The 21,687-nt window shown below is 43.9% G+C and overlaps 1 protein-coding gene across 2 annotated transcripts in view; it reads left to right on the top strand.

Moving 5' to 3' along the window:
• GOLGA3 (golgin A3) overlaps nucleotides 1–21,687 on the top strand; it is a 163,872-nt gene that overhangs the window by 65,699 nt on the left and 76,486 nt on the right. For both annotated transcript variants that reach the window (XM_085636240.1, XM_085636239.1), the window contains exons 5-11: nucleotides 1,662–2,353; nucleotides 3,391–3,502; nucleotides 5,804–6,110; nucleotides 10,631–10,833; nucleotides 12,012–12,149; nucleotides 13,241–13,402; nucleotides 14,725–15,093. In XM_085636240.1, the coding sequence (XP_085492366.1) occupies nucleotides 1,662–2,353; nucleotides 3,391–3,502; nucleotides 5,804–6,110; nucleotides 10,631–10,833; nucleotides 12,012–12,149; nucleotides 13,241–13,402; nucleotides 14,725–15,093 (1,983 nt within the window). The remainder of the gene's footprint in view (nucleotides 1–1,661; nucleotides 2,354–3,390; nucleotides 3,503–5,803; nucleotides 6,111–10,630; nucleotides 10,834–12,011; nucleotides 12,150–13,240; nucleotides 13,403–14,724; nucleotides 15,094–21,687) is intronic.

The following is a 21,687-nucleotide window of genomic DNA, read 5'->3' as shown; positions in this document are numbered from 1 at the left end:
GCTGTCCTAAAAACTTTATTTCAAACTGCTGCAACGGATACAGGCGACCACCGCTAAGGGGAGCACTGCTGTATAATCTATCCTCAGTGTGTGATCTGCAGCTCATATGCCTCGAACGGAATATGCTACTTACCAGTATGCATCTGTTCTTGGCATGTAGAGCTGCAGAGTCACACACGCCCGCCCGCCTCCCCGGGACCTGTATCTGTTCCAGCATCCGTCTTACTTAGACATTACACATGGACATCCTTTCTTTCTTTTCTATATACTCCATCTTTTCCCATCATGGCGAAAAACAATCTGCCGATGGAGTGGATGCCCATGCGCACTGTTGTCCAGGGGAGGAGTCACCAACCTCGTGACCAAAGACTTCTCCGAAGACAACAACAACCTGCAATCATCCGAGCCCAACACCAGATGGCGATCTTATCCTCAGTGTGTGACTCTGCAGCTCTACATGCCAAGAACAGATGCATACTGGTAAGTAGCATATTCCTTATATGTTTCAGAGCCAACATCAATGAAAACGTACACCTTTAATTTAGGTGAATGGCAGTTTACAGTAACTGTATTGTTTTTAATTGTTTTCCCATTTGAGGTTGTTCTTCAAAGGTGCATGCTGCCATCGAGCTTTGGAAGTGTTAACGCCATGTCTGTGCAGGCTTCTGATGATAGAGAGCACCAGCACACCTCAGCTAAAAGTTCAGGCAGGATAGGTGGAACTCTCAGATACGTCCAAGACTTCTTTTGTTCCAGGGAGTCGAATAGGAAGAGGACAGGATCTGTGGTAGGCTGTTCGTTTCTTGTTTGTTCAAACAGGGAGATACATTTTGAATGAGGAACACTAAGCAAAAAACACACAGGACCGACGTAAGAATCTGAATGTCTGGTTTTCCAGGGATAAGGTGGAAATAACAAGACACAGAGCTGTGCTGTTCTTTTTTTTTTTTCTTTTTTTTTTTTAATGAGAGCATGTTGCCTTTCGAAAGGCATTTTTTTCCATAGGCTTGTTGGTAAAAATGCCCTTCTATTTGTTAAAGTTCCACACTTTATTATACTCCGTAAGTTTTAGCTTGTCAATCTGCAGTGAAGTGTCTACCGACTGACCTACTTGTCACTGACAATGTAATCCGTTGCAGCCCCGTATTGCATTGCTTTTTCCAGACTAGAACAGGTAGATCACTTACCTTAGAGTTGGCCTCCTGCTTCAGGAGGTTCCCCGGACTTACCCACTGAAGAGAGCCAAACATTCCAGGTCTTGATGCCCATTGCTGAGCTAAACAAGCATAACCATCAAAGATTGTGAAATATATAATCATTCAAGGCCCTGCTGTCCTCCTCTTTTAGAGTCCTCTAACGCTGCATTCTAATTTTCTTTCCACTATAAAGAGGAATCTGTTTTCTCTGCCATTCAGGTATAGCTTTTCAAACATGTTCAATTTGTTAGGATGCCTAGTGCAGTGTCTCCGTTCCAGTCATTTGTTCATTCATGTCTCCTCAAAATATGCTCTGTATCACAACATACATAGTGAAGCTACACTGTGCAGTTGTATCATAAGAAGACATTTTGGCAGTGGTGAATGCAGTCGTAGCAGGTATTTTGAACGTTTTATTTCACTAAGACTCTTTGTGTGAAGTTATGTAATTCTGATCTCTTTCAGTCAACACATTCTACTCCCAAAAACCGTCTTTCAAGCACTCTGGACCCGGAATTGATGTACAACCCGGAAATCCTTCCACGGGCCAACACAGTTGCCTTAACCAAGGAGTACTCCTACATGCGAACCAGTGTCCCACGTGGACCTAAACTAGGCAGCCTAGGACTCCAAGTGCCTCCCAAGGAAAAGAAAAGCTCTCGTTCTTCCAAATCGAGCAAGATTCGATCACTTGCAGACTACCGAACAGAAAGTGCCGAGGCCTCCAGCGGAAGTTTTATGTCAGCAGATTCATCTTCTGGATCTATGAAGCAGAACAGTGGAAGTATGACTTCTGTTGTGTCTGAGGTCAGCTTTACATCTGAGGCAGATGAGAGACTGGAGCGCTCCTCCTTAGTTGGGGACAACAGTTCGGAGATTGATGGTAGTGAGACAGGAATGAGGCTAGATGGCAATGAAAGTGACAGCTCAACCTACAGCAGTGTGTCTGCTGGCACAGGCACATATGGTTCTTCTATAGCCATGGAGTACAAGCGGGATGCAGCATACACTGTGAATGGCCAAGAGATCACCCAGGATGCCATGGGACAATTCCCTTTGCTGCATGATGTACTTCAGGCAGCTGCAGCAGAACATCAGAACCAGGAGCAAGAAGTTAACGGTGAAGTGCGAAGCCGAAGGGACAGTATTTCTAGCAGGTACAGTTAGAGCACATTTAGTTGCTTTGTTATGTCAGAACCTCACCAATTATTCAGTCATATGGCTGTCATAGAATAGGAATGTGTCGATAACTTTTGGTGATTACTTATTAGGCAGTGAATATGCAGTTTTGAGGTACCTGCTGCCTGTTATGCTGTTGGTATGTTATGCAGAATTCATATTCTTAAATCACGGGTGGTAAATACATTTTCGTTTGCTGCTGAATAAGAAATTAACTATTTGAACAAGTAGCCTTTGTTGCTGCCTCCCGTGATAGATGACAGCTGCTTTAGCAAGATTAGTTGTGTCTTCAAATCATGAATGATCCAAGTAAAGGAAATAAGAAGTGACGCAAGCGAACACTGTCTCTTATTAATATAATGTCCGGTGAGTGGGCGGAGAGTAACTTGTAAATTTACAGGTCCAAACTGCAGCCTTTGCAGTTTGCAAAAGAGTCCTGCTTTCCTTGTAAGTCTGCAAAAACAGCCAAAAATGTATGATGATAGAATTTTGGGACACACTCATTGGGTGAAGTGATTTTCCATCATACAGACTTCCATTGGGGAAGGAAGAGGGTGAGGAATTAGATCACATTGTTAGTATGGTTGTTGAGATTTTTAAGTGGCTGCTTAAAGAACTGCGAATGTGCATTCAAAGAAAGAATCCCAACATGGTTCAATAGATCCTTTGGGCTCAGTATGACGATAAAAGTGCAAAGTTTGAGTAATGGAAGTTCAGTCATGTGACATTGTGTTTAAACGCTGCATATGAATAGTTTGAGTTGCTCTATAGAGGGAATTGAGGTGCATAATTAGCTGACATAGATTTGTGCATTTCAAGAAAGCCACCTGTGACTTAAAGCTAAAAGGTATTTTGCACAGTATATGTTTGCACAGAAGTACTGGTTTACCTCTAGTTTATTAACAGAAAAAGGCTCTGAACAGGCTCTTGAACCTCTTCTGCATTGTTGACCACATTAAGTTCTCTGATTCCATTCCTATACTGTCGCCCACATCTGTCCCGGTCTCTCCTGCAGTGTGTCCATGGAAAGCTCCATTGCAGGGACTCATGATGAGCTGCTGCAGGTCCTCAAGGAGAAGATGAGGCTGGAAGGGCAGCTGGAATCCTTATCCTCAGAAGCCAGCCAGGTACACCGAGGCATTTACACATTGTCTTGCTTTTATTTTTTTCTGTTTTAATATTAGCCATTTCATCTAACCTGGCTCTATGTCTGAGGATTAGCACAGAAAATGTAAATTGTAGCTGGAGAATCTCAAACATGAGCTGCTCTAAAACGCTTAATGTGGTGATTGGGTGGAGGGTCTGGTTGAAACCGGAGTAGTGAAACTAGGATGTGACCGCAAACATAGTGTACCACATATAGCTGGGAGTACGCTAGGCACACATTATATTGTTCACTTTGTCCTATTTACATTGTAAATTTACAGATTAAGCCACAAGAAGATGCTCATTTTCCCAGACATTCATGCCCCAAGTATATAATGGTAGTCGCCAGATTCCATCTTCTCATGTCATTCTTTCACAGTAGAAATCAGTAACTTGCATTAGAATTATAGATGTAGTGATTCCCATTGTTCTGTTTTACAAGCCAAAAGATCTTGTGTATTTTCTTGTGCTTGTACAGCTTGTACATGTTTGTAAGTGTTGGTAACTCGGAGTTGTCATCCAAAGCTAAATCCTTTAGTGTGATGAGCCCCTAAGCAACCTTTACCAAGTGATTTGACTCCTACCTCTTATTCCCCTTCCCAATAATCCTTAGTAACACTAATATAATTTGCTTGGTCATGTAAGCTCCCAGTTAAAGGTCAGTGGAGATCACCTCTTGCAAAGCGTGGTAGATTCAACGAGTCATGTGGGTCTCCTCCCATTCGAATTTGTCATCAAGCTCACTTCTTCTCCAGCATCCAGAGCTTCATTCTTGTGCCTTTCAGTTTCTGTGTGTGTCCGTGCCGGAGAGCCGATACTCCAAGGCTCTAGGAGTTAGCTAGGTCCATTAAACACTGAACTACTGGTCTGTCACTTTCCACTCCTAGTTAAAGTTGCACTCGGCCTCAAGCTTCGAACTTGCACAGTTTTGGATGGTGTTTCTCACTGTTGTGTAGTTAGGGTAATCCGGAAACACTGCTCTTTAGAAGAACCGAGCCAACGTTCTTGGGGCTCAGTATAAATCAGCCTCCGCAGAATCAGGTCTGTAGCATTAACATTTATAGGATCTAATGGCAGAAGCCTGTGCTTGGAGTGAGGGCATGGTGTTTAATGATGCTAATTTTTGTTGTTGCTATAATTCATATTGTTTTGCCTTAATATGAGCTGGCAGTGATGTGTGGGGCAGGTGAGGTAATGTCACCTAAGCAGACTCATCAGATGTACATGTGTTCAGACGAGCTGCTCTGGTGGGGTTGCAGATTTGTGTTTAATAGCACTGCCCTTCAAGTGGACCTACTGACTGCCTATATGTTCATGATCAAACAGCCATATCAGACGGCAACATAGTGAGTATGTTATACACTGCTAAAGTTCTGAAATCCCAGTAAGAAGGTCCAAGTGGATCACGAGCTATGAAACAGTTTAAAAATAAAAATCACTGACTGAGGGACAGAGGTATAAGAAGAGCTGTGGACCTTCAACTTACTTGGTGTTTGTTTAAACTGTTCTTGTGGTATTGCCTTGATGTGTTGGACTGGAATGTGTATTAGTTCAACGCCTTCTCCAATTGTTGAGTGTCCTTGTTAGAAATTAACCGGAGCAGTATTTAACCCCAGACCCTGCAGCTGATATTGTCTGACGTGAGGGGTACTCCAGACTTCTGTTTGGTGTTTTGGACCACATGCTCTCAGTGTGGTTGTACCCATAAATGTGATCTGTGGGAGGGATCAGAGTAGGTTTATGGCGCGTTTGACTAGATTGTGGGTGTGTCTCCCTGGAAGCAGGATCCTCCATACAGTACATGAACCGGTTTAATGTGTACTAGGAAGAGGTTGCAAGCGGTATCCATTGAAAGCTTATTCGGAGACTGGAAACCTCAGTTAGAAGTGACTGCATCATGGTCTCCATTAAAACCAGCTCGTCACATGTATTCCTCCCTATAGCTGCTGCCAATTGCAACCTTTTGGTGGTATCTGCTGGTGTCTACAAACCACAAGACACAGTACATTGGCCACATGGGGGCGGAGAGTAATCTTGCGGGCAATCCAAAAGATTGATCCTGCTAATTGCCACCTTTAACTAACCTATGGCTTTGTTTTCTTTCAAACTGGTAGAAAGAGGAAGTATCGCCCACATTGTTTAGTGCTTTTGTACAAAATCTTTTTGTGTTTTGAGTCGAAGTAATGTTAATATTAATGGCATATATTTTGCCCTGATTAGATACTTTTCATGCACCAACCTGTGTTGGTCTCCGTGGTGTTTTTGTCTGTGTTTCCTTTCAGGCCCTCAAAGAGAAGACTGAGCTGCAGGCCCAGCTGGCGGCACTGAACATGAAGCTGCAGGCGCAAATGGAAGATAGTCAGAACAGCCGACAGAAGCAGGACTCCCTGACTTCAGAGGTTGGCACGCTGAAGCAGTCCTGCTGGGACTTGGAACGGGCAATGGGGGAGCTGCAGAACAACTTGGAGGCTAAGAGCGCCAGCTTGGCATCAGTCAGCAATGACTTGCTGGTGGCGGAAGAACAGTATCAGAGATTGATGGGAAAAGTGGAAGACTTGCAAAAAACAATTGTACTGAAGGATAACACAGGTGAGTGATCTCCAAATGCCGTTGCAGGAGTTAAGGAATCTCTTGTCCCTCTAGCTTGCTCCATATGCTGCTACACCATAGGCTCCACCTTGTTGTTTGTCTTTTCTTGCTCATGCTTAATTTTTTATCCCACATCTGTTTGTGGCCTTCAGAAATACTGACCATACTTCTAAGACTGTTCGGTAACAAGCAGTCATTTTTGTAATGGAGAGCTCTGGTAAAACTTCAGTGAGCTGTCTGGAACCCAATTTGTTTGGGTATCCTTTTACTGTAGTTCGGCAACTAAGTGCAGTTCCTATTTGCTACATGATCTTTATATATTCCTGGTTCTTTAAGCTTGACATTCTCCATCTTGAGACTACAATATGCACATAATCGACATACAAAATTAGTTCTGAAATGTGTCACCCCAGTCCAGAAGCGGCAATTTCACCAGATCTATGAATACCAAATTGCAACGCGGAGATGAGAAGTCCAGCCTCCTTTCATATATACATATTCTGAAATTACCTTATACTTAAAATATTTATTTATTTATTATTCCAGTTTCAAGAATCAAAAATCATAACATCACTTTTCGTTGGCGGTTGGTCACAGGCACATGTAGCAGTACGGCAGGACCAAGGTATAACTCAGGCATATCTGCATGTCGTAAGGCAAGCATACACTTGGGCAGCTTCATAGCATTAATGTTGCATTCATAGCCATAGGAGCTTATCCCCAGCACATACAGCATTATAATAGTGGGCAAGCTGATAGTCAATCTATCAGGATTTCATAAGCATCTTCCATACATCAAATCCATAATACTTCCTCCGTGGGCCCCAAATCCTAAACTCTTTTTTACAACCTCTTGCCTGGTGTGTATCTTTTTCAGCAATCAGATACCTGTCCTTGCCCCTTCTCCATTCTTCCAAAGTTGACGATTCTGGCGCCCCTCCCCCCACCCCCCATTTCTTGACCAAGTCTCGCTTGGCCCCCACTAGGCCCAAGCTACAGAACAGGGGTCTGGTTCTCGGGAGGTCTACTTCTGTTTGGATGTCTAGTATGATGTATTTAGGATCCTTTGGGAGGGACACTGCAAGGATTGTCGCTAATTCGTCTACCACAACAGTCCAGTAGGTGACAACGACTCGGCACTCCCAAAGCTTATTGAAAAATGTACCCCTCTGCTCTCCGCACCTCAAGCATGTTGGTGATTACGCCCCCCCCCAACCTATGCAGTCGAGTCTTATCATAATGGACTCTGTGCAATTTTTTGTACTGCATTAGCCTCAATCGTGGCTTGGTTGCCACTTATCACGGGTGCATCTGGCCTCTTCCCAGTCCTTATCATGTAGCTCGTCTAAGTCTCATTCCAAGTGTACTCTTGAGTTTTTGCAAGGTGCATTGTTGGTGATTGATTTGTATGTATAGGAAACTGCCTTTTCCTCTAGTTCACCCACAAGTAACCTCCCCTCCAATGGGCCATATTCAGGAACATCCGCCGTATCTATTCCTTCTGCTTGTCATTCATGTTTTAATTGCACATATTTTTCGTACTGTTTGGAGGTGAGGTTATAATATCTCCGCAGGGAACTGAAAGGAGTTAACTCCCCCCACCCCAACAACTCCCTCCAACCCCTTCTCCTTCTAGCAGATCGCCCAATTTGGAAATTCCGATTAGGTCCCAGGATCTAAAATCTGCCAATTTCCCTATTTCACTGAACCACCTGCCTGGCCATAGTGGAGTTTGTGCTAATACTCGTCTGAGCTATAAAGAAAATAGTCTCATGACATGGCAGTTATAAGTTACATCAGGAAAAAGGAGTTTTTGGTCTTTTTCAGCCAAGGTTTTCAATATCACGGACCATGTAGTGGCCTTATCTACCATCCAGTGTCTCAGAAAGGCTACACCTGCTTTCTTTAGATCGTTTTGTTTGTCCACCCAGTGAACAGTACAATTGACACTAATCAGCCCTTCACCTAGTTCCTCAGAGCAAGCGAAGGTACTGATCAGGGGCTGGGATAATCACTGTTAATTTGTATGCATCATCATTTTTTTAAACCTTAATCAGTTAGTGCCCACGTAAAGTCCTTTTAGAGGCACCTCATTTACACGATAAGAGTAGGGATTATAGTGCAAGTAGGGTCAATTATCTTTGATTCCATCAGCATCAGTAAAGATACTGCTGTCCTTCCTATTGTAAATGATACAATGATCTTCTTATTTACTCTTGTAATTACATTAATGACTGAGAAGATTCGAAAAGTGCCATAACAAATAAACTCTTCCACCTGATGTAGAAATCTGTCTCTCAATACCCCACAGACATGGATCTCCTTAGACCAGAAGGCTCAACCATTATAAATTAGTTTTTCTAAAGCACATGCTAAATTGTCTTTTTAAGCTAATAATTTTAAGACTTTCACTCTTTAAAAAAACACAGTGGAGTAAGTGGCTTTAGGAAACAAGGCGTTCCATGGTGCTCCATAATAAGTAGACATTTTAGGTATACTTACTCTGACTTTTTATGATCTTTAAAACTGCCATAGAAATGTAGTGTTACCAAAGTACTTACTTTTAATCACGCACCTATTTAGATGTGAAGTCTACTTTGAGTGAATTTTGAATCACGAAATCGTCTGTGTTCAGTACTACTTCTTTTTCAAACCTTTATCATACCCAAAAAATATATATTTGCTCTCTGGATGATATGCAAGTAGTGAAGAGAGCGAAACGTTCAAAGGGTAATAGAAAGGGGGCAACAACAACCTAGAGCACGGGTACTCCTAGTACGGCCCGCGGAGGCAGACAAGAGGGAGGAGGGAGACAAGAGGGAGACAAGAGGGAGGAGGGAGGAGGGAGTGAGGCAGAGAGAGGGAGACACAGAGTGAGTGAGACAGAGGGAGACAGAGTCAGGAAGGGAGACAGGGAGGGAGACAGAGGGAGGGAGACAGAGAGAAAGGGGGCGGGAGACCGAGAGAGGGAGGGAGGGAGAGAGAGGGAGGGAGAGGGAGGGAGAGGGAGGGAGAGAGAGAGGGAGGGAGACAGAGGAAGGGAGACAGAGCGAGAGATAGATAGATAGATAGATAGATAGATAGATAGATAGATAGATAGCGATGTGTGAATGCCGGGTCTGGTGGCTCAGTGGACGAAAGCGTCCACTGAAGGGGCCTGTGTTCAACCTCATGGTCACAGTTTTTTTTTGTTGCTCTAGCTCCGCCCCCTCTCCCACTGCCCCCGCCCCCACCGGTGCGGCCCTCGGCCGCAAACCACACTGTAAATTTGGCCCCCGAGAGAAAGTTTGTGAGTACCCATGACCTTGAGGAACATCTGGGATAAATAATTTTCAAATAATTACTAAGGCCGTCATTTTGTCTTTATTGGGGCCTGGACTTCGACCTGACTAGATCTGTATATCTTTTTTGTAGAGATGGTGGAATTTGCTACTCTTGTTCTGGGCGCTAAATCTGAGCTATGCAGCTCCAGAACTCCAATACTAGCCCCCATACTTGGAAGTGAGCTAAGGAGTTCTGTTTCAGAGTAACTGTCATCTTTTGGCGTTCACTTCTTCTCGTTTTGGGTCTTGAGCCCTAAGCTGCTTTACTAAATGACCATGTAAGGTTAATGAGAGAATATTCACCTTCCACAAAGTGTTGTTGGGTTCCTGAGTATCCATTAGATTTTTTAAGAGCCAGGATTTAGAATGAGAAGCTGGAGGCAGGAAGCTTATTCCCCCTCAACCACTCTAGGTATGGTAGACCTCTCTTCATCTCCTTAGAGCCATAAGGACAGCAGCCCGAAGCATTAGGTAGGGAGTGTGCACTCATCATTTGCTCAATAATAGCCACGTTTTGGGTTTGGCAGTAGAGTCTGATCTCCAAACGCTGGGGTTCGAGGTAATCTAATACCAAAGCATTGTGAAACATTGAGGAGTGTGCATGCTATGATCTTGTCCCTCTTCCATCCATGCAAAATCATTCCTGACTTTAAGTCTGGAAGTAGAAACCGACAAAGAACAACCCTGCCTTATAATTTCACCCTCATACCTGTGAAAGCTAACCAACTAAGAGATGTGTGATCCATGTAAGATTGCTTACAGTTTTTATCCAATTAAAAATTTAAACTGTTTTCCGTGGCAGGTTTGCAGCAAAGCAATGACTTAAATGTGCAATGATCCTCCTTAAGTGAGTGTCTAGCTCCCAAAATAGTACTTATTTGTTGTGTAGGATTTGCATGTTCAGATTGCACCAAGCCTGCCGCTACATCTCATTCCTCTGAACTTGGTAAGAGGCAAAACAGTTCTCACCTTTGTATCCACCTATTTCTAAATCGGTATTTTTGTTCTTAAAAATGAGGTAGGCACACTTCCCAGATGATAACTTGTCTGACATAGATTAAAAAAAAAAAATCTCCACTTTTCATCTTTTGGTGGCATCTTTCTGAATCTCCTAATATTGACCCATGATAGTAGAACACTTTGGCCCAAGGAGACCCTGTGTTACCCCTTGATTTTCTTTTTTTTTTCTTGTCGCAGTTCTTGACCTGCGGCAGCAGATGACCTCCTTACAGAGCCAACTCCAACAGGTTCTCCTGGATCGGACCACCCTGAGCAGCAAACTGAAAGCATCCCAGGTGGAAATCACTTCGCTCCAGCAAGTGCGGCTGTGGTATCAGCAACAGCTGTCACTGGCACAGGAGGCTCGGGTGCGTCTGCAGAGTGAGATGGCCAACATACAGGTATGGATTCGACTTGAATTCTTTATCTATTTTATTACTGTTTGAAACGCTGTTGCCCGGCCTCTTGTAAGATGCGCATGTGCTAACTGATTTTTTACCCAACTGCTCAAAATGGATTTAAGTAACAAACCTCTTTGAATGACACCAAAATGAATTAATTTCAAATTAGTCTGGAAAAGACTATCCGCAACCAAAAGCCCTTCTCGCTGACCCCTTCAAATTTACATATACCACAATATCCATGCAGCGACGTAGTCCTTCAGAAACGTATTTGACCTTTGATTCTCTTTGTAGAGCAATAATAACTGAGTAATAGCTCTTCTTTGTCACCCTGGAACCAGTGCACAGACAATAGCTACCTTTACCTCCATGCATGTACAAAACTACCAACCAGGGCCTTGTCCATTTTGGATGTTTGAATTCAATGTTGTCCTACTTCTGTGAATCATGTATTCGAACTGGTCCTAAATGTGCTAGCCAAGAAGGTAGTATGCGTAAGGCACTTGGACGCCTTCTCAACAGCACTGTCCTCATTGCCTGTCTGGCAGCCCCCTATTACTCCTCAACGCTGTCTGTCTGGCTGGCAGCCCCCAAGGAGAACAGAAGCACCTATTCATTCTGCATAAACCTCCCCAAACTAACACACAAACTGAGCACCTATGTGTCTCCCACGCTGCAAAGGCTGCCGCATCAAGAGTCACACTGCAGGAACAGGACTATCGCCACAAACACACTGCCCATTTCAGCAGTGCATACCTCCAAATAGCCGCCCCTACGTCTGGCACTGCCTCCCAGAAAACGGGAAGACTGCAGGCAATGTCCACTGAGTTTCATGAAAAGCAAACAACATTCCATTCCCTCAATGCATGTTCATCTTACACCTTATCTTACCATTCACTTCAACTTGGCCTCAGTCCTCATTGTTCTTGACCTGTTCATGCACACATGTTCACCCATGTGGTTTATAGAACTTTATTGAGCTGTGCACAGTAAAAAAAATTTAGTTACCGTTTTCCTGAATGGTTACTCGGTTCTAATAATCTAGAGTCATGTAATATTTTCTAAATAGGAATTTTTGTCGTTAAAAATGATGTTCCTTTTAAACTTTAATGATTGAAACCGAGTGGTGTCTTTTTTTTCCTTCTGTTTTCTGTTTTCTCTCTCCCACGCCTCCTCAGGCAGGGCAGATGACCCAGGCAGGAGTAGTGGAGCATCTCAAAATAGAAAATGTATCTTTATCTCATCAACTGACGGAAACACAGCACCGATCCATCAAAGAAAAGGAGCGCATTGCATCACAGCTGCAAAACATTGAGGTAAATGAAAACATAATAACTGTCTCAATTCATGGGAACTGCTGCCTCAAAGGTGCTTTTTCCGTACTCCACATACTCAGTATTCATTGTAAAATGTCAAGACTGGATCCCAGGATAGAGGTTCTGTCCTAAGACCTGAAGGTTGCTGACAGATCTCTGCAAAAGGCATAATATAGCAATATGATTTATATTGTTTTCAGTGTTGGTGGGAAGCTCTTTTTATGCACAGGGCTTCCGCCTTATTTGATTTCCCCTGGGCTCTCTTATCCTTCTCCCCCGCTCTGCACTTAGAGGCAACCTTAGTATTCTGTTATTTGTTTTACAAGAAAGTAATATGGAGTTTCGTTATTTGCTTTGCAAGTAACTAACCTACTACTTATGTTTTAAAAGAATTGGCCGCTTTTGGAGAGACTAGATTCATTACACATGAGATGGGCTCTATCGATTTTATGTTTTCTGTGGGGGTTTTTGGGTTTTTTTTGTGTGGTTTTGGTGAAAAATACTGGCCATAATATTCCTTATAAACCACAGGGAGAGCCAATCCTTCCAGTTCAGATTATCTACAACTTTTATCTAGTAGTTAAAAGTCTAGACCATCCTCTCCGTGGGTTTGTGTACCCCAGCTGTTTGTTGGCAATCCTGGCCAGGGGACAATTGAGAGGGTGCCACTATCCTCTCCTTGACAAAGTCCCAGCATGGTTCCTTTCCCCTCCTCTGAGCACACTTGGGACACAGTGACAGACAATGCGAGGAGGTGCAATTACATGGATGATTGGAGTAGTGTGGGAAACATAGACTTCAAGAGCCTGGGGAACACAGCCACAGTGTGGGACGTTTCTTCTCACTATCATAGAGGAAGTTAAGCCTCCAGGTCTTCTTAACCGTCATGTATCGTAAATATGTAAATCCATGCAGCGATGGAGTTTCAACACCGCGTTTGCTGGATGAAAGTGTTTTTAGTTGTCTTGGATCTGTAATCCATAATGCCGCTATGGCTAGTTGGTAATAGCATTAGATGGGAAATGCAAAGATTCTCATTGCTTGGTATTTATCTCCCCTTTATTGATCTTTTGTTTCTTTACTGCGGGCAGGCAGACATGTTAGACCAGGAAGCCGCCTTCTTACAGATCCAGGAAGCTAAGAACATGGTGGAGGAAGATCTGCAGAAGAAACTGGAGGAATTTGAGGATGAGAAGGAGCAGCTACAACGATTGGCTAATTCAGCCAGTGCCCTGGAGAAAGATCTCGACCAGGTATGATATTGACCGTGGCCCCAGTGGTACTAGTTATGTTGCATGAACCTCTGAAGAAAGCAGAAGCCAACCCAGAGCTATATAAAGCAAAAATAAAGTGACCAACTAACTCCTTCATTGCTGTCTCTGAAATGACACAGCCTATCCAGTTCGCTTACCTTCAAACCCAAACATTTTTACAGTCCTAAATGCTGCTTCATTATCATTTATTGTCCAAGGACTTTGGGAGTTGTTCTGTATTTAGCAGATATGGGACATCCATCAAAAAGTGGCAAACCCTTTTTGGGAGTGTATAGATATATTGCTGAATGCACTTTAATGTTGGCAAACAAGACCTCTCCCCTGAGCTGACATATAAAGTGTACTTCTTTGAAAAGCTTTAAACAATCTAGCATACAGGTCTTTATTGATTGTTTTCACAAACTCTCCAGTGCCAGGGCTAAGACAGTGAGTTGGCAAACTGGTGAAGCGGGCACATCTCATCACCAGAAACAGTATTGCATTTCCTACTGAGGGGGTCCTCTGCACTTTTCTTCTGTGCTGTTAGTGACTGCCTGAGCTATAGGAGTGCCGAGTGGTGAATTCCTCATTCAAGCAGTTGGAGCACTAGTGCTGGAGAGTGGACCACAGCTGATGGAGAACATGTTTTGGACCCTAAAACAAAGTGTCTTGGCTTATTCTCATTAACATCCGGTGTAATAATTTGTGTCTTTGTTTTTGGCTCATATATGGGTATGGCATTGTCTGTAGTAGTTAAATAGTATTGCCAAACCGAAATCTCAATATGGTTTGTTTTCACAGGGCTGTACAGGTTGCAAAACATTGTTGGGTAACATATGTATAGCAAATGCAATTGTTAATTCTTAAGATTCTCCTTGCCCAGAACTCCTTTCTGCAATTTTTCAGAACTGTATGTTTCTAGAAAATCCCAAGCAAGTCACGAAAAATGACAGTTCTGCCCTCCAGCTGAATCTGTGGCACTGGACTTGGTTAAAAGTGACTAGGACTGTTTCTGTAAACAATGACACATAGAGCAGCGGTCTTAAGTAAATTAGGATTTTAAATGTTATTAGTAGTATTTGCGAACTTGGCTCTTTGTAGCTGGCTGGGAATGATGCTCACAGATGAGGAAAGGCAATAAAACTGTTTTACTGGCTCTAATGAGTCTATATTTAAGTGTTTACTTAGCCTTACTAATGTACATTGGGGTGGAGCTGGTCAAAACACAGTAGAAACGGTAGTCTTTCAAGGAACGCCCAATGAAAACGTTTCCACATGTATCATCATTTTTTGAATCCCAACTGTTGTTTTCTATCTGTCAGGCGACACTCACCCTGCACCAGAGAGATCTGCAGCTCCAAGGGCTGCAGCAGGAGCATCTGGACCTGCTGAAGCAGGTCACCCTCTCGCAGGAGTCGCTGCACTCGAAGGAGCAAGCCCTCTCGGATCTCCAGACCCGATATGATGAGCTGGAGGCAAGACTGGAAGAGCTACAGTCTGATGTTACCTCGAAGGACGATGCCATCCAGTACCTGCAGAAAGAGAAGATTGTGCTGGAAGTGGCCTTGCAAGCTGCTAGGGCAGAACAGGAGGGGCTCGGCGAGGGAGCCCAGCGCCTGGAAGAGGGTGCAGAAGCTGCCTCGGACATGCTAGAGAAGCTCCGGCAAGAAACAGCAGTGAAGACCAGTCAGGTAACACTCTCTTGTTAAAATGATCACTTTTTTATTTGTGTCTTTTAAAGTGTTAATCTTTCACCAGGGCTCTTTCCGTGCAAGATCATGGTGATGAATATTTTTGTACACTATGCTGTGTTTGTTGCAGTTTCACCTAATTGGAGATTTCTGCAAAAGCCACACTGAGATTACAGTATAGTCTGAGTACAACTGCAAGATTTTATTTAGTTGAAAAATGTGATAGGATAAGAGTTACACTGCCTTTTTTAGCACAGAATATAGTAACCTTTAAGACTGCATGCATCATGCACTGAATATAGGCCTGCCCTCTTTTTTGGAAAGAAAGCTAAGGATAAGCCACCAGTAAAACTATGGCCCCCCGCCCAACTTCATTTAGCTGTACTTAAGTTCATGCATGCCTGATGGGCAGGAGATTCAGTCTAGAGTGTGACCTAACGGATCTGTCTTCAGTCAAGCTTAGGAGAGAGATCAACCTTCTCCGTTTTCGCAGATGGTTGAAAACTTTGCTTTTTCTATTGGATTGCAGGCCTGCATTTCTAACTTCTATCTCATTTGGTTAGGCCTTTCAGCTGTGGCAAGATAAACTCTGATAAAGGGTATGCTTTACTTCAAAATTCTGAATTACTGGAGCATACGCTAGGTACATCATTACAGGAAGGGCACACTCGGCTCGTTTGGGATGATTGTAGAAGAATGTAATATTTTCTAGATATTGCAGTTATGAATTTTCAGCTCTTTTAAGGACTTGGAGTTGAGGTTTATGCATTACAATGTATTTACTACTGAGAACACACTATAAACAACAAAACATTATCTTGTACCAGGCTTGGAAGCAAGTACTACATGTCACATGGTATTAAAAGTAACCAATCATCAAACACCAACTACATATCCTTTGACAACGCTCCATAGAAGTCCTCTTTCTTTGCATCAAATAGCAGAGTAGTACGATCCAGTTTTTCTCTTCAGACCATAATATAGCAAGTGTTTACCTTATCTCCTGTTTTTGATTGTTCCCTAAAAATAAAACACTTGGGGGATATTACCAAATGCCATAATGGTGGGAGAAAGCCTATTCATTCCAGTATTCTCTATAATCTCTCATTAATATGCAGCATCAGAATGTACAGACATCATATGTACATTTAAATAAGTAGCCTTTTCTTCGGCGTGAAATAATACTCCCTGTTATTAAGAGAGTTGAGAATTCTTACTCTTATGCCGGTCTAATTCACTGGACATTCTTTGACAAGCCTTTGAAATTCCGTGATGCATACTATCTGCCTAGACTTAGTGAATGAAGAGCGCACCTTATTCTAAAACGTCCAAGAACTTGCCATCATCCTCCATTACTCCAGCCCATCACCTCTAGCGGGTCTCCATCCACTAATGGGTTGCAAAGACCCAGGTAGACAGATTGAAGAAGCCCAAGAAGGTTGCAGAAGAATGGGAACCAAGCTTGTGATTACCACAGAGGTGTTAATATGACCAGATCTTAATTTTTTCTCTTTATTTTGTCTGTCAATCTCGAAATCTTCAAGAATGGATGAAACTAGTACTTCTAAGATTCTCTCCACGCTTATTTACAGTTTCCAAGTCAATAACAGTGGAAGTTTATTGTTTAGCCATGAGGCAAGTAGGTACAGCTTTCGTGTTCCCCTGGTGTCCATGATCCTCATGAATAGGACAGAATTCAGTTTCCATTCGCTTGAATACTTCAAGTAGAGAAAAGTCCTGTCTGCCTTCCACCACCTTTGCTCTGCCTAGGAAGTATTCTACTGTCACTGATAGGTGATGGTCCTCACAAGAATGCCAAACGTCCTGGCCATACCTACAAGAAAATTGGTTGCCATACTTCACAAGCAGTTGATGTATTGAACAGCAGAAATGTTGTCCGTCCTCCGAGCCCCATTTTAAAATTAGGTATATTTTTATCAAACTAGAACTAGAAGCTCCACACAGTTTATATGTAGATCTTCTTCTGCCACTTGCCACTAGTGGATAGACACCTCACATATCGCCCATTCCCAGTCCACCGGTACCTTAATTATTACAATAGGTGAGGAGCCGACATGGCTTTTTCACTCCATGCTTCCAGGTGGCTTAGTCAACAATGAACCTCTTGTTTGTCTACTGATGTTGGTGTCAATCATTCTGAATAAGATCGACTTCTGCGCAAGTACAGACGTTTTCGTCTTTAAAGTGTTGTGCAATGTAGAGATCCTGGGCAAATAGCGTGACTCGAGGAATCCAGGTGGCCTTTAATCCTTCAGCGTGTCAGAGAAATCCAATCCCACAGGAGAACTGTATTCAAGTTTCTTCTTCATCAGCTTCATCTTCAAGATGGTAAGTAAAGGATGACTGTGAAATATATCTTTCATTAAAAGCTTTGTTCTAACATCTTTGATGGATGAGTTTCAAAAATGGAACCCATTGGTCACTGGGCCAATGCTGAGAATGTGCGCCTACCAAGGTTTGGGTTTATTAGCAACAATATGAAGGCATACCAACCTATTCACCCATGCTGCTAATGTTTCCTGCTCTATTTAGAATTAAATGGGCTGTTCTGTTTTGTTTTGGAAAAACAAAATCGCTTGCTGAGCGGCCACGTGAACACATGAACCGTGACTGATGCTCAGCAAATGTTCAGTGCCTTTGGAGAAGTGTCCAGCTCCTCCGAAGGTTCAGAGATCGCTACAGGGTCAGCAGATATCTCTCAATATTGTGGGCTGTAGTCTGACCAGGGTGGTCAACCAACCACCATGCTCTTCACTATAATTTTTTTAAATCTCTTTATTGGAGTTTTACATCATCATAACACAATAACCAGCTTGTACAGTTGGACTGGTGCCCACAGAGTATCCACATTGTCGGAATTCCCCCGCCCGTGTACAACTTATCTCCTGGCAGTCAACCACTGATCGCCATGCTCTTAATAAGGCTGTTTATTTTTAGGCCTGCCAAGTCTAATAATTTATTTTAAGAGTGATCAGTCCTCTTTGTGGTATTTTAGGGGAATTCTCCCCCCAACCCCAAAGTTGTGGCCTCTACACACATTCCCCTCTGAGGTGCTTGTGCTTATCAAATGACTTGTAGAAGCAAAATGGAATGTATACTTCACTATTCTGTAGACTTTGGATGAAATGATGTCCTTTGAGTTAAACGTGCTCTTTCAGATTACTTTGGTGCTAGATTTATGCACTTCCTTCTCTTCCAGATGAGACGCTGATCCTCTTTTCCTCCCGACCCCTGAAAATTAAGGAGCTAGAGAATTCGATTTTTGAAGTTATCTGAATTGTCTTGAGTCGCTCTATTGTTCATCTAAATTGGGCAATAAGTTCTCCGCCACCTCCTCGTCAGGTGGTCAATGATATTGGTGTAGGAGCTGTTCGTCTATTAAAGGGCTTTCTTCTGAAAATTGGCCATTTATGCAGTATACAGTTTTTCAAACATCAGAATGCATAGTACTTTTCGACAATGTGATGTCAGCCTCAATATAACAATTCCTATTTAACTATATTACTGCAGGCTGCTTAAGTACCCTTATTGCCTAGAAGAACTGGGAATCACTTTTTAACAAGGTCACTGTTGTACAGAAAGTGCATGAAGTTTTCCCAGCATGCTTACACAATTCTAGCATCAGAAATGTTGTTTTAGTGAAGAAACTCAAAGTGGGACACTGCATTTTTTCTTTTGAAATACAGGTCTGTTTTCACCTACTTTTTTATGTGAATACTCAAAAATATTCATTGTCAATTACTGAGCTCACAATCCAAAGTATACATTACATAAAGTGTTCAAACCTTTCACCAAAATGATATAAACATATTTAACTCAACATTTTAAACAAAAAAATACGTTTTCAATGATAAAATATTTATCAGTGGCAATACAGTTGGTTCTGAAAGTTACAGCAGTTTCATATTGAGGCATAAACCCTCGAGGTAGAAGTTGTGGTCATAAAACAAAAAAAATGTAAGCGTGAAACATCACTTGAGTGTACCGTCATGGAGGAAAGAGCAACAAAAGTCTCAACACTGTGTATTACTTTTTCTTCTCAGTCTCTTACCCAAGTTTAATATTCAACTGTATATCTGTTTGCAAATATATGTTTCAAATTCTTTACAAAGATTTTACAGACATATGCCAGTAAGTTTAACTTTTACTGCTGGAGACATTAATAGTTCAGCTCTTAAAAGCCTTCACCAATTAAGTTGCCAAGGTAACTGTATTTCAAGCGCAGCTTTTCTTTGGGCTGTGCGTGTATATTGAACATTCAAAAAGGGATTGCATATCTTTTAGGATTCCATCATGAACAGTGCTGTAACGAGTTAATTCCATAAGAGATGTGTAAGAGCCGTTATTTAGTGACAATGATATTTCTCCTCAATAGTTCCTCTTTCTTGCTCTTAGAATTGATAAACTGCCCCCTCTTTGGGGATAGTCACACGTTTTGTACTTGCAAGTGACATTTCTTGATAGATGGCTGCAGTGGACATTTTGAATATAAGGGTACTTGGAAAAAAGCTTCAGTGGCTGATTTCAGATACCTCAGGATTAAAACTAGCCAATTAAAAAATATTAATAAACATAATCAAACATCTGACAAAAGATCCCAAAAGTACCTTACAGAATTATCCGGGTCAAAAATGGTCACATTAACCTAAAGACCCAACTACAGAAATTGGGTTAAAACAGTATCAGTGCAGGGGGAATGGTTTGGTGTCGGCCAAGATGGCGGCGTAACCTCTTCGCTCCGGGCCCCCGTTCTAGCCTGCATTATCCGCCCTTTATCCTGTAGCCGGACAGCGGAGATGGCAATCGCTGTGCACCTGGTGGTGTGGCGAGGCGGCAGAGGTGTCTCCGGCCTCAACAGAGCTATGACCTGAGTGCTGCCACGAGGGGCCTACCCAGCGGCCACTACACAGATCCGAATGGTGAGGGGATAGAGTCTCGTTTTGGAGCGCTGCCTGCTCCTGACATGCGAGGCCCGGGATCCTGGCTACTCGAGGCCCGCTACTTGGGGCCTGTGGCAGTTTAACCATTGCGTGCTGGAGTGGGGCGCCCTGTGGGCCGCATTGCCTGTAGGCCACCGGCGCTGAGCTCCCCAGGGCCAGACATCAATCTGGGTGAGCCCGCCGGTGGTCTCTTCATCGCGCTGGTGTGCACGGGCCGAAGAACTGCGTGGCGGCGCCTGGGGGTGAGGCCCTCCCTATATTTTAAATGGAAGATTTGGTCGCCTCTACCGGCCCCTCCCAGCTCGTCCCACTAAGGATGCTGGATCCAGGGTTGAGACCCGGCTGCTCCCTGGCCCCCTGTGAAGTGAGGCTGGGACTGGCACCATAGGGCCTGTTGTGCCGGGCCTATAATCGTCGCTGCGCCCTGGGGGGGGAGGGGTCTTCCTGTGCCACACGGAGTGAGAGCTGCTGGTGACTGAGACATTACGGAGTGCCACCACCGGTGTGTGCCTGGCAGTGCCATCCGGACTACGTTGTACAATACACAGAGGTGAGGAGGGGCTGAGGGGACGATTCAAGGGGACATTCCTCAGCTGCATGGAGGCTCCTGCAGGACTCTTCGCTCGACGGTGACACGGCGAGATCTGTGGCTGGGTGGAGCGGCTGGGCTGCAGACTGTTGGACGACCCAGTCCAGCGTGTGGACAGACTCTTAAGGCATGGAGAGCGGCGTCTCCCCGTGCATGTCCCTTTGCTCAGTCTCATTCTTGATCGCCTTGAAGGGATCCATGTATGCTGCGTGACCGAGGTGCGACACGTACCAGAGCAAGTGACTAGCGGAGAGAGTGTGCCTGAAGTGTTTGCACAGACCTCGGCGTCCAGAGATCAGCCCTGGGGGTGGCGCGCAGTTGGCTTGTGTGGGGGTGAGGAGTCCTTTGGGCCCCCACACAGCAAGAACTTGGTCATGACGAAACCGAAGGGGGCCATGGCTGCCGTGCAGATGAACAAACTCGATAAGTATGCAGTACCGTGCCAACTGGCGCCCGAGGAAGGTGCAACTGGGGAGAAATCGTCCGGAGAGGAGCCGTCTCTGGGCTCTATTATGTCTCTGATCCAAGCCTTGGGAACGACTTTGGAGACCAAAATCGATAAAATCACTATTGAAATGAACTTGATGAGGGCGGATATGAGGAAAACCTCAGAGAGGGTCACGGCGACCAAGGAGAACGTGGGGGAACTCCAATCTATGACGCACTAGTTAGAAGAGCGCGTGCAGAATCTTGCACATAAGCACAAACTGATGGTCCTGCAGCTGGACGATCAAGAAGGGAGACCTAATTCTGCACCACCTTAAGCCCAAAAGACTATCTACCCTCTTTACCGTGGAGAGGCTGCACAGGGCCCGATTCCTAAGCCGAAGCCTGGGGCTCCTCCTCGGACAATTATTGTGGGTGTTCTCAATTTCAGGGATCGGGATGCCATCTTGCAGGCAGCTAGGACAAGTGGAGACCTCCCCTCCGAGAACTCGACAGTGCGGTTCTTCCCGGATTTCATGTTGCGAGTACAGCAGGAGCGGTGCACGTTCGACGGGGTGAAACGTGCCCTGCAAGAAAAGGGGGTAAAATACATGATGC

This window comes from Triturus cristatus, chromosome 11 (genome assembly GCF_964204655.1).
Source record: "Triturus cristatus chromosome 11, aTriCri1.1, whole genome shotgun sequence".
Lineage (NCBI taxonomy): Eukaryota > Metazoa > Chordata > Amphibia > Caudata > Salamandridae > Triturus > Triturus cristatus.
Note: the sequence above shows the minus strand (reverse complement) of the source record. Positions and strands in the feature narration are given on the sequence as shown.